Genomic DNA, 13,877 nt, shown 5'->3' on the forward strand with positions numbered 1-13,877 from the left:
TACAGCTGTAAATTCCCCAGCTCTTTCATTAACTAAGAAGACACCCTATCAGCAGTGCCCCTCCTGGTGAATTATTGATAGAGGCACACTGACGGGACAGCAGCAGAGAAAAAAGAGCAGAGGGGAGAGGGGGAGGCACTCTAAATGGCCATTTTGTCGGCCAGCTACTAAGTGATTGGAGTGATTTTGTTCCCGTCCTAACGAGACAGTGAATCCAGTCCATTAGGCACCAACAATCACCGTGGCAGAGTGTCTGCTTGTTAGTGCCGCGAGCGGACGACAGTGTCAGAAGGGCTGGTGGAGGACCCCTGGAGATGAAGAATGTTCCACAGCTGAGCGAGGACGACAGCGGCATGCAGAAGAAACAAGGCTGAAGGTCCTGTATGCACGACCCTACAGTCAACTGATGGCCTGCGGCCTCTCACCGAGCAAAGTCAACAAGGACAAGTGTGTTGTTTATCCTACGGGGATATCATCAGGGAGAGCTGGAGGGTTATACTAAGAGTTAAAAGAAACATTTCCTTAGTGTAACCTCTGTAGGGACTTTTATGTGAGAACTGTATGTCTACAGCCATCAGGACTTTCGGCTGTACTTGGGCACAGTGATGCTTTGAGCTTAATACTGATGTCAGCATGCTAACAAGCTCACAATGACTGACATACTGATGTTTATAACTTTAACATGTTCACCATTTGGCATACTAACATGCTAATTTGCACTTATCCAGCTTAGGCTGGTGAAAAGGTCATTTGTTTGGCAAGTAATGCAAATTTTTAAGTAAAGCACAAATTTAAACTTTGACGTGATTTTAATGCAATATACAAAGTGAAGAGCACTAAATTTAATGTCAATCCATATTTGTGGAATATATCAGTGCAACCTTTATTATACATATATCTGATGTGTTCTATTTAATTCTCATATTACTATAAATGTATCTGCTATAGCTCAGCCATAAATCATACTCTCATATGCTTGAAGCTGATTGAATACATTAATGCATCAGTCAGTTATATCTAAAATTATGCTCGATAAAAAACACTCACATATCTTGGACCACAATATATTGGTGTGGCACCAGGCCATCGATGCCGTTGTGTCGTCCCTCCCACCAGTCTTCTGACGCCCGCTGATACAGCAGCAGGGAGGCGCCCTTCTTGAAGGACAATTCTCGGGAAGAGCGCCCAACGTAGTCAAACTTGGCAATGGCTTCAATGGGTTCGCCCTCTGTCAACGGAGAGAGGATTACACAGGTTAGGTATGTCAGACAGGGCAAAGACATCAAGTACAGACGGCCATTATCGCATGTGCAGACATTTGTAATGACTGGTGCAAGTGGTGCAGTCTTATGAAATAAAAATCTTAATCCAGATAGACGGCAAATGCACTTAAATACACGCTGACACTGATGCAGGAGAGTCTTGTCAGATCTAATACTGGCATGTTTGTGCACATGGAGTTCAAGTGTGCTGAGCCAGTTGGTTATTTTAGTTGGAGCCAATAGTAACCCGGCTCTACAACACCAGGCCTGAGCCACAACAGGCCCTGAGGAGCTTTAGCAGGATAATTATAGTAGCTAGTGAGAGGAGATCTATATGACTCAGGGGCATGTCAGTCACTGTATGGATCATTAGACTGGGTTGATATCTACTCAATAAGCTGTGCAAGTAGAGGCCTGGATCAGTGACATAGGAAAGAGCAGGAAAAGTTATAACAGAGGGTTGAGTGATAAATTGACCAGTTACTATTATGATTTATTCAAATTTAGATTTGTATTGATTGCTCTCTTTTTTAAATAGCTGAAAATCATAAATTAATATGTGCCCTGAAGAAAACATCTGCATTTTCAACCACAACGACTGCAGTCGACTGTTCAAGAAGGTACGTCTCTCCAAGCTAATATGCATGCACTACAGCAACACAGGTCTAAAAATAGCTTCTTTATTCCTCTCACTCCTACCTCTGCCACCCACTCCCATCTCACTTTCTCACAAGTGAGACAGGGGGTCCCTGGACAGACATAGCCTCACCTTAACACAGGCTCCCTGTATAAACTGGGAACAGAGTAAATGGCTGAAGCTTGTATTGGCTGTGAAAAGCCATCATGGTATGTCACGGCATGTATGTAAAATAATTCCCAGATGAGCAGAGAGGCCACGTGAGAGAGAAAATACAGGCATGATTCTCTCAGTGTCCTGTTCGACCTCATTTATTTCTATTATATTTTTATCCCCAACCTTTAACTTGCCACCTTCCTTGCTTCACTTGGTTGTCAGGACTGACAGGGTAGATGTGACGTGGCTCCAATGAAATGTAACGAGCAGGAATTTACTGCCTGAATTAATTGGGCTGCACTGCAGCGGACAAGGCTGTTAATAAAGTTGACGGAACCTTTATCGGTGCGAGGGATTTGTCTTCCTCTCCATTTTATCCATTTCTTTCTCTCACTTCAGCCTATCCATCCATCTGCAAATGTTTATACAAGGCGCGCACACACACACACACACCAACAGTGCAGTGACGTGGCTGCAGCTGAGAGCAGCAGGCCATAAACTCAAATCTCAGTGCGGTAAAGGATCCCTCTGTCATGTTGTGCAATTATAACTGAGAATCGCTTCAGACCCAACCACCCGAGGTTACTTATGCGCACACACACACACACACACACACACACACACACACACACACCCTCACACACACACACACACACACACACACACACACACACACACACACACACACACACACACTCTGGAACTGGAGTTAAGGAAATGTTGAACTGTAAGTGCTGGAGGCCTGCGGTGTAAGAGATACGAACTGTCAGATGTCTTACACAAGCCAGTGGAGCAGAGTCGATGGGTGTGTTGCTCTACATCCATGTTCATACATAGAAATATGGGAGCAGGATCAGATATGGGAGAGGGTTTAAAACAATTCTTATCTCCTATGCACCACTGACGACAAATATTAATCTCGGGTGCTTGCTGCTACAAACGGAGCAGGAGACTTCATGCTGAACTTAGACACAGCTCTTTATGCGGGAAAAGGATGACCCTTCTTGTACTGCAAAATATACACTGCCCTTTGACATGTGCAATCCAATAAACAGCATGCCTACTGGGCCACTTGACAGCAAGGACATCCTACTGTACTGCTGCACGGTGATGTATAATCAATGTGCCAGTTAGTTCACCTTCGACCTTGTGGCAAATTTACTAGCAGATAACATCAATGTATTGATGGCGTGCGAGAAGTGTCACTTTAAAAATAGACAGTTCATCTTCAGGCACAACCGCCCACAGGCCACGCGACTTCTTATGTGTGTCAGTATGGCTCTATTTGGCCCCCATTGTGCCTGTATTGTTTATTTAATTAAGTATGAGTGGGGAAATAAAGAGGAGTATCAACAGTTTTGCTTCTTTGAGGTAGCAAACAGCTGCTGAGTTAAATATGTTTTTTTATGTTATTGTGCTGTTAAATTACTTTTTTTCCCCAAAAATTCCCACAGTGTTCATTTCTTGATAAATCGGATGCTCTGTGCCTTGAATGTAATGGTAATACAATGAGAGGGACAAACCGGGATTAGGCTTTATAAAACAAACAACTAACATGACACGATCTTTAACTTGAAAATGAAAAGCCAACCGCAGAATTCTTTCTCCATCGGATCAAAGCAACAATCACTTAGATTTACTTTGTGCCCTGTCTACATCTGCCCAGTCCAGATCATCTATCTGAGCTAATGAGCTCTAACGTACTCCAGGGGGGCTGCGCCTAGATTTCCGGACAGCTACTTAGACCAACATGTGGAATGACTTTTACTCCATTCTCTGTCTGTCTTGAGTTCCCTTACTTTGAGGGCAAACATATTTTGAGCCTTGAGAAGAGTGAAGAGAATAAACATTTAAAACTTTTTTCATCCTGCAGAATCAATTGCTGGTAACCAAACAGGAAAAGGGGTTTGCTTTTGTGTCTCCAATCCAAATGAGGTCATGGAGATTTAAAAATAACTGATGACAATAACTTGACCACGGTTCAAGACTCCACAGGGAGGGACTTAAATCAGTGAGGACATCCTTCCCAGCCCGCTCAAAGAAGCTATTGGAACAAAACCATGGTAGCAAGGGATTTCTGGAAAACATAATCTTCTATTAATTACTCAAAGAGTTCATAGCTGCCATCTGTGTTTAACAGTGGGAATTCTCACATACATAAGTTTCCCTGTATAATCAGATGTCCCTTTTACTTATGGAGGACATTCAGATGATTACTTTAATTTGGAAGCAGAGTCATTAACAGCTGATGTAATGAGAAGAAATCAACCATATTTCCACTCTGTCTATGTAGACTGATGATAAATTGTGACAGGGTGTCCCTAAAAGAAATCATCTCTGGGTGTGAAAAGCAGACAGGATTGGGGCCGTTGTCGTCACCATGGAAACAGGTTTAGGGAAGTCTGTTACTAAGGTAAGATATAAAGACTTTGCTTGACTATAGGTTGACTCTGTTTGCTCACATCGTCTACATTTGGTCGGCTCTCTGTCACGGATATTTATCACTTTTTAATAAGCTGGAAGTTTTATTGTATTTTTCTGCTTTCTCGCTAGATGTTAACAGCGGCGTCTGACCCCGGCTGATATTTTGGCTTCAACTCACTCACTATTTGATTTGGACCAGACCAACTGGTATCCATTTCATTCAAAGGACCACATGTGTGATCACACAAATTTACCGTATCCCACTATGTCTGTGAGAAGTCCCTCCAGCGTCTATATGAGTCGGGTGTGTTTAATTTCTTCATATTTCTCTTGGACACATGGAAATGTAGTTAAAAGGTAGAGAAAACACAGACCGTATCATTTCTGAAAAGCTATTAAAGCGTGACAGTTTTGACACACAACTCCAGACATTTGCTATTATTTTACAAATCACTATTTTCACAATGTAAAAAATCCCACGGGAGAACACGGGGATCCCTGTCCCAAGGGGTCCTGTGGGTGCAGACCACTATGAAATTTGTAAAATGGGGGTGTGGAAGTGTCCCAAAGCCCAGAGGGAGAAGTAGAACCATTAGAATATGAATGGCCGTCCATCGCTGTGAGCCCAGTTCTCTAGCCCTTCAAGGTTACTGCATTTAACAGGCTGAAAGGCAGGATTAGCTGCTGAGAGCTGAGCTTAACCCTTGCAGCACTAGGGACACGAGGGAAAGCTTAAATTTGCACAAAGAATATGGACAGGAAAGTATAGCATGATTATAGTAAATGATTATGTACTACATGCGTGTGCGTGTTTGTATTGTTACTCACCATCCTCGCTGGTGTGCGTCTCTGTCCCTGCCTCATTTTCTACCTCCTCCAAGGCTCCATGCTCACTGTAGGGGCTCTCACTGTGGGGCACAACATGGGGTCAAGGGTCAGTTTAAAAAAAAGACAAAATTTACAGGGTTTTTTTCCCTCTTGAGTACAATTTTCCTTTCAGGAAATAAAAGCAGGTTGAAGTGACTTTATCTGCAAATTCAGTTTGCAATATTAAGATTTTTCTCAAGTCTCAGCAGTCAGGCTAAATTCAGTAAAGATGACGGGGAGGAAGGGAAGTGTTTTTGTGATTAAGAAGGGCTTGAGCAAGTTCAAACAGCGGCCATTCTATGAGAGACTTGGATCCTTTATCTGTGGTTGGTCCTCTTTTTTCAACATGGTCTTCTTCTGGCATCGTGCTAAGAGAGCTGGCAGTAATGCCACACACACAAACATCTCACAGATTACCCCCCTGCAAGCAACTGAACTGTCTGCTCCCATGCTAACATGTCACCAGCCGCCTCCTCTTCTGGAAGAAAGGTAGACAGCCAAGACAACAAATCTCCCCAGGGCCTTATGTGCCTTACTGGGTGGACATGGTCATGCTGAGATGGACGATTAGCTCTATGTAGGGATAAATCCCTGTCAGCACGTGGTGATGATGGGTCATAGAACGGGAGAAATAGAGACAGATAACGAGAAGAAGAAACAAGTGATATGCACTGCTTACAGATGTGGAGCTGGCAAAGGGCCTGATGTTTGATCTGTTTGACTTTGGGCTGCAATTCATCTAATCATTCCTTTTTCCCTGCCAGGTGACCTCTCTTTTTCCTCCTGCTGCGATCGTGGTAATTAAAGTGATTGTTTCAGCCTGTCTCACCTAAAAAAAAAAAGGGAGTCTGCCATGGAAAGTCTGCTGAAACATCTACCTTATTATGGCGCTTAACCACAGACGGCTAATTGGTATTTGTAATTACTGATATCAACTCTACTGACATACTACTGACACAGCTGCAGCGATGAGCGTGCACGTGTACCTGCATGAGTATGAGTGAGTCCCTAAGGAAAGAGGTTTGGCTGCGTGCCTTTGTTCCAAAAATAAATAAAATAATGGAATAAGGAAACCACCAGCGTCTGTCTGACTCTCAAACCCACATCTCGTTGTGTAAATCTGTGCAGCTGCATGAAGTGACCTCATCAGAATGCTTTCCACGTTCACTTTTAAACGAAGTGACCTCATCAGAATGCTTTCCACGTTCACTTTTAAACCCAGACGCCAGTGACAGGACCACCATTTGCAAAAAATATATATATATATAAATAAGACATTTGTGTCCTCACCAATAGTCTCCTCCAGCCATACACTTCTCATAGATGGGTCCATCCAGTTCTTTGGCATCAGGAAAGATGGTCTCATGGTGGATGATGATGGTTTTGATTATCTCGTTGACGTGGGCCTGGCAGGAGACCTGATCCTGGCTGTCTGGTGTGGGCATGAGCGTGGGGCCGAAGCATATGGCCAGGTTGTATGGGTCCATCATGTTCTCGTCGCTGTACTGGGACAGGCTGAGGGGAGGAGGGTGGATGGAGGGAGGTAGGAAAAGAAAGATGGGTATAAGAAGAGCGACAAAAAGGCTAAATCAGAAGAGGACGCAGCGCTGGGGGTAGCATTTCAGACTTTTCAGACTTAGAGTAACATTTCGTAAATGTGAAATATGCAATAGATTTACTGGCTGGGTCTATAAACTTACTGGTTGAGGAAGGCGAAGAGGTAGCGCATGACGATGAGGACTGATCTGGGAATGGTCAAGAGGATCTTACGGATGTACAGCGCTCTCTCATACAAGTTCTCTATCCCTAGGGCAGCAAAACAAGGATAGAGAGGGTATGATGTTAATACAGTAATATACTGCTGTAATACAAGAAGGAAAAATATTGTTAAGTTAAAGACTTTGTTTCTGTCAAATGCACCGCCCTAAAAAACTGTATGTTTACATTCATCTGCCTGATGATGATCATGTCTGAGCATACAAATACAAGCATACTGAGATGAGCTTATCAGAATTACTGTAAGTCTGTGGAGGAGCAGCAAAGATTTTACTAATGCAGTGTTATGTAAAATGCGTAGAAGCCACAGGAAATGTATTAGCTGTGGTCGTGACCTTCACCTCAGTCTGTGTTCCTCTGCTGATACCACAGAGGAAGAGGAGAAGGAAGTCAGCACTCTTTAATAGCACCTGACAACGACGCAGCCGAGCAGTTTTTCCTGCCCTAAATGAAAACAGCTTCAAGTTCTCTTGGAGAACTGACTCTACCAACGAGTAACTTTTTCCTCCAAAAAACATGTATTAAATGAACAGAATCAGAACTTTAAACAAAAGCAAATCATTTAAATCGTGCTCATACTGTGCTTTATGAACATGACAACCTATATGTTTTTCATTACTATCTCATTTGCTCTGCTGTGGCACTTGAAGCAACGTATTTTATCTGGCTGAGCTGGGGCTCTGCTGCCTGCTAAAAATAGCCCTGTCACCCTCCAGCCACTCTGTGCCATCTGGGATTTGGGCTTCTGGGATCCTTGTGATGTATTACATTTTTCATGAATACCTAACTAGGATTCTGCAAGGTTCCTGAGCACTTCAGAAGCTACTATTTAAAGATCTACTCCAATGTACGCTTATACATCACCTACAAACACACGTGTGAGCACACCCACGCAAAACATCCCTGCTGCCAAAATGAAAGATATCAGTAGCCGCAATATGCTGCAGTAGTGAGAAAAAAATAAAAAATACAGTCAACTGAGAGCGGTTAAACGGAGAAGTGATCTTGTAGCTGGTCCGAGCTGCTCCATATGGAATAAGCAGAGGGTTTTTAATATGGAGCCTGCTGGGCATTCAGCCCACACTGCAATCACTGGCATGTTGAGCTAGGAATGTAAACAGGGAATCCCCATTACACAAACGTGTGAAAGTACACCCAGGAAACACGCACACACACCCAGGAAACACGCACACACACCCAGGAAACACACACACACACGCAAGCACGGCATTACAGTGCACGTTTCCATGTGACTCTGCATGTTCAATGGTTCTTTAACAAAGCCTAAAAGTCTCCCAATGTAATGTCTTAAAAGATCAGGACAAGCCACACAAAGAGCTGACTGATCTGTGGACTGACTCGTGGCAAACTGACAATGTGACTATTCTAAAGAGGACTTCAGCTCTGGATTCATACACTCAGTGGTGCGGACATTTAACATTCCACCACGGTCCTGTAAGCATGGTCAGCTTTGTGCCACTTACTACAGATAATAATCCCTCTCAGTACTCAACCAAATACCACAGAGTAGTATCAACACAGAGTGTCAGAGAGAAGGAGAGGCCAGAGCCTTTCTGCTGACGAAACACTACAGACAGTTAATTATACTGTTTTATCTGAGGAATGTATATGAGGGGGCATACACACTGTGCAAGACTACTACAGATGCTATAATCTCGATGAAAAGACTGTTTGTCTTTGATATAATGTTATAAATGTTTCCAACTTTGAGAATGCTCACACAGCAACGTGTATGTTGAAACCCTAATTGTTAAATTGTGGTCCAGAAAAAACCACTGTAACACTGAGTTGTTGCGATGAAGAACAAAGACGTACTCAGAATAAAATAACGTCACTGAAGGTGAATGTGTGCGTTCTTACTGATGCATGCCAGCAGATCATTGAACCTCTCTTTGGGGAAAAGAGGGTTCTCCAAGCCACGGAAGTAAAGTTTGAGAACGCCAGCCACCGAGTTGATGTCATGATTATTCTCGTCATCCGTCAGAGGGTCGTTTCCTACAAGACAAGTGAGGAGGTCAATAGTAGGTCCCTTAATTACAGTTCCTAATTGTAACAAACATCTGGTTTTGATAACAACAAAATCATTTAGAGATCCATTTAGAGATCCGAGCGATAATGTGCCGTTAATATAGTTTAACAGACCTCTTTCAAACGAGTTCTTAATGTCATTGACTTCCAGCTGCGATCCAGATACACGAAATATTCCTTGATGTTGGAGGCCTGCACAGAAGAAAGATGGAGAAACGCAAAGTAAAAGAAGAGCATAGACACACTCAACCATTCTACGTAGTCTACTCTGATGGTCCCAATAAATAAAGCCTACTTTAGTTGGAACTAAAAGGCACATCCTGTTCGTTAAGCCCCTTCACTTTTGTAATTAAGGGTAATTAATGAGTCAGGGAGGCCACAATCAAGCTTTACTGGAGCGTCTACAGGGATTGGGACTTAATAGGGGAAGAGGTCATGGGTCAGAAGGAAGAATGATTAGTCTGCTGTTTCTTGTTTTGTCTCTTTGTACATCATCAGAGGCTCAGTGGGCGAGCCTGCAAACCATAAGATCTCACTACGGTCACATCTTAACTGCTTAAGCGTTTACATTCTTTCAGCATCTCTTTTAATCTGGTTTAAAACCAATATTGTAACTCATCACTTGTGCCAGTCTAGGCTGTGTGTCTATTTGTCTCACGGTATGTTTGGGAAGCTGGGTGGAAAAGGCTACACCGCTGTAAACAGGATGGAATCTGTATTTTCCCATGACTGCAGCTGAAGCGGAATGCACTGAAACCCGAACATGTAAAAACTATGCACACGCCCAAACAATTAGTGCCTGGAATCACTGAAGTGACACTTTTCATCAAAGTCAGATAAACTTAAAAATGGAGCAGATTGCTGTTGATTTGTAAGAAGAATTCATCAAAGAAAGCATAAATACAATCATCAATTCGCGGTTGCTTAGCTGAAGTGACAAAATGTCTCCACACTGTTCAACTACAACCAACTCACCATACAAATTGATGTAGCGAATGCAGCTTTCAACCACACGTGGGATAGCTTGTCCAGAGTCCTTTGAAGGCAATGGTAAACCAAAACACCAGAATGTCACATCGTGTAATCTGCAGTTTTTATTTCATGAACAACAGCTAGAGCCGGACAGACACTAGAATTTTGAAGACCCTCTCTCTATCAATAATTAAGATTGATATGATATTTTATATATATATATATATATATATATCTATCTATATATATATTATATATATATATATATATATATATATATATATTATATATATATATATCATATATATATATATATATATGATATAGAAATATCAATATTGTTTTTTCTTTACATGAACACATAAAATGTGTAGTATCAAATGTACGTGATCATTTATTATGTCAGTTTATTTCTCTTTACAATCTCTATTTTGCAAAGTCTGAAAACATGCAGGTCAATGCCGATATAACTGTAATGTCCCAATATAGACGGCTGGTGTATCGGTCAGGCTCTAACAGAAACCGTTAACGTGACGTTAAAAGTACACACACATGCACATCCAGTGAAAAAAGTGAAAGGTTTAGATACAAAGTGAGGATTACCTTTTTTGAGATCTTACTGACACAGACTGAGTTTATTTCACTAACTGTTTGATTGTTCATGCCCAGTCTCCCATAATAACTTGCTGATCTGAGAATATAACAGATTGTACAAGACTCATTCACTATCTACAAACGTGTCGTCCCACACGTTTCAATTGGTCTTCAGTGTTGCTAAATATACTTTGTGTCTTGTTATGCTGGCAATCAAGTGCACCCTCTGTTTAAATTAACAAGAACTTATCTAAAAGAGCCACACACTTGATGTGGAGCTGAGGGCAGAAGTGGTGGGATGAGAGGAGTGACGCCGTCTCCTTCAGAGAAAACACATTCCTCTCACGCACTTTGACATCGACTGCACTCTTGTTCTGCCCTGGTGCCAGCTGCTCCTGAGGCTCAGTGCTGGACAGGGACTCAGTACATGCTTTTAATGATACAGTGGATCTGTTTACAGCCCTCAGGGCTATACACACGGTCCAAATACAGCGACGATGCCAAAATCGACTATCTATCGCTGGAGTGGAACCGTGAGGGCTGAAGTGCAGGTCTGGTGCAGCAGGATTATATTATGTAATACTATCCCTTTGGATATGTTAGACTGGAGATGACCGCTTCATGTCGCATAAATTCAATACTAATTTTGAAGCTGGATGCGGTTCATGCTGGGAATTTCACCATAGGTACTTGGAAACCATCAATTCAGTCTGTCTCAGTTGACTCACAGAGGTCAGGTAACGAATACAAGACACAGACAAACACAATGTGGGGTTAAAATGTTGTTAAGGCAGGACAGGTAAAGGAAATGTGCGCAGGCAAGCAGCATGGGTCCCCCCAAGATGCTTCAAGGTGTCTACCTGATGTCGAGCATGTGAGTTCCGTCGTCCGCGGCTACAGAGAAGTGTCACAAAAGCCAGAGATGGAGAGACAGAAAGAGAGAAAAGGCAAGACCCAGATTAGGATCACAGCAGCTACCCACCAAAGAGTGCACCCTCATTCCACTCTGTGCTGGCATCAAACCCGAAAGTAAACAATAGGAAGTGGACAGGGCCAGGCAGGACTGGACACAGCCACCAGTGAGAGGCGGTGAAGAGGCCCGGAGGAGGGAGGCAGCAACACCATATCAGTCTGACATCTGCTCCCTGACTGCCATTTATCCTGCTGTTTTTCACTGGCCTCTGCCCTCGCTCAGGAGGAGGAGACAGAAAGAGTATCTCTGCCAGAGCAACTCGGTGATGCCAGGTCAGCAGTGAGTCAGGGGAGCTGATGGAGAGAAACATTTATCCCTCAAACTGCCGCTCCTCTCCTCCTGCAGCCCTCCAAATCTATCAGTGCCACCCTTTACATCTTAGACGCAGACCACCAGAGCTCGCTGACTCATGAGGAAGGTTTCCAGAATCCATCTTAGCATAAATATGTTGTTTTGTTGTTGTTGTTGTATATTGGTAAAAGATAAATCAAAGCTAAGATGCTTTGGGGGAACCCACCAAAATGGCCAGAAAGCCAGAGCAAGACAGAAAATAGATAGGAGGAGGAGCGATGTCAAGCGGGCAGACTGGTAATCAGTACCTTGATAAAGGACTCCAAATTGCCATTAAATAACCTAACATTAAAAACAGAGCGGGGTCTAGCCCGTCGGGTGCCAGTGTGGGTTCTGAGTGGCCCATTGGGATGTCTAGAATACAAAGAATGCATCAGAATAAGTAACAATGCAGTTTTCCTTTCAGAGCGGTTTATCTATTCGCCAATAACCTTTAAGTCCTTCAAAACTGAAGTTGAGGCTGACCAATCTTTCTTTCGTCTCAAGATGATGGACAGGTGAATGACGGTATTTTCAGGCACTGCTGAAACCCGTGAATGAACTTTTTCTTTATAATCCTGTCTTTTCTTTCTCCACGAGATATCACAGGCTAGTGAAATATCAGACCTGCTGGGAACATTGTAGGTGTCAGCATCCACCTCATGACAGGCCCTGCGGGGGATTTGCCTCACTTAGAGTTGTGTGTGTGTGTGTGTGTGTGTGTGTGTGTGTGTGTGTTGATGCAGTACGATTCCCTGTGACCTGTGTGAGATTGAAATAGTCTTGGACTCTGCTGCTCAAACAGTGTGACAGAATTATTCTGCGAGCATGATCTGAAGATGTTTTAAATAAACACAAAACATAAAATCTAAATTAAACATTAGATGTGACTTTGCTGACATATTATTTGATTACAAACACTAGTATTATTCTCTTCTCCAGAGCAGGGCTGCGACTAACAACTACTCTCACCATCGATTAATCTGCCAATAATTTTCCTGGTCGATTTTTTTCAGTCCATATAATGTTTCACAGAGCTCAAGGCGACCTCTGTGAATGTCCTGTCTTGTCTCAAGAATACCTAAAAATCCTAACAATTGACGAGCTGGAAGTCTTTGTTATTTTTGCTTGATAAATTACTGATAAATTCCAGTGCGTAGGATTTAGTGGCATCTAGCACTGAGACTGCAGATTACAACAAAGGGAATACCCCTCGCCTAAACCTCTGACTTCCAAGCGTGTAGGAGAAAAAAGATGGTGGCTGCGAACTCATATAAAAAAAACAAAACAATAAAAAGTATCCCATATACTGTGCACACAGAAGAAACACTTCAGTTACCTAGAATGTTTTGAATATAAAATAAAACAAAGAAAATTTACAGTATCTTCTTTGCTGCCTGACATTTCACTGCATTTCACTGCAAATTGACTGTTTTGTTTAGGTTGCTCATGAATAACAGTGAATAATAGTAGTATATTGTTGGTATCTTATCTTAGTAAGATTACTTAATTAGACTACGGATTTAACTGACCCACATGTTCCTATTTGTTGTACAAATGCTGAAATATTTAAATTTAATTATTTCTCCTCTCAATTCTTAGGCCAAACATTCTTTTCACTTTACCACCTCTCATTCGTTTTAAAAGGCCTGACAAACGATACTCTTGGGAATAGTAAGTACAGTATCCATGAACACGATACCAGGTTGGGCTTAGAAAACATGGAGGCCGGCACATCTGCTCAGTGCTCTCTAGGGTCCAACTATGGACTCCTTTGCTTTCACGGTGTTTCATTCACAGGGAGAATTTCCTGAGGCAAACTGTCCTCGTCTTGAGC

At 42.5% G+C, this 13,877-nt stretch overlaps 1 protein-coding gene across 6 annotated transcripts in view; it reads right to left on the bottom strand.

The window, feature by feature from the left end:
• Positions 1 to 13,877, bottom strand: part of srgap1a (SLIT-ROBO Rho GTPase activating protein 1a) — a 78,193-nt gene that overhangs the window by 8,209 nt on the left and 56,107 nt on the right. For 4 of the 6 annotated variants that reach the window (XM_019276635.2, XM_019276634.2, XM_019276639.2 and 1 more), the window contains exons 12-19: positions 12,310 to 12,415; positions 10,147 to 10,207; positions 9,286 to 9,363; positions 9,004 to 9,138; positions 7,047 to 7,152; positions 6,637 to 6,861; positions 5,308 to 5,387; positions 1,048 to 1,228 (exon numbers count right to left, since the gene is read on the bottom strand). In XM_019276635.2, the coding sequence (XP_019132180.1) occupies positions 1,048 to 1,228; positions 5,308 to 5,387; positions 6,637 to 6,861; positions 7,047 to 7,152; positions 9,004 to 9,138; positions 9,286 to 9,363; positions 10,147 to 10,207; positions 12,310 to 12,415 (972 nt within the window). Of the gene's footprint in view, positions 1 to 1,047; positions 1,229 to 5,307; positions 5,388 to 6,636; positions 6,862 to 7,046; positions 7,153 to 9,003; positions 9,139 to 9,285; positions 9,364 to 10,146; positions 10,208 to 11,597; positions 11,632 to 12,309; positions 12,416 to 13,877 lie in introns of all 6 variants that reach the window. The other 2 variants (XM_019276637.2, XM_019276636.2) reach the window with 1 other exon arrangement.

The sequence above is a fragment of the Larimichthys crocea genome, chromosome XXI, assembly GCF_000972845.2.
Source record: "Larimichthys crocea isolate SSNF chromosome XXI, L_crocea_2.0, whole genome shotgun sequence".
NCBI classification, from domain to species: Eukaryota; Metazoa; Chordata; class Actinopteri; family Sciaenidae; genus Larimichthys; species Larimichthys crocea.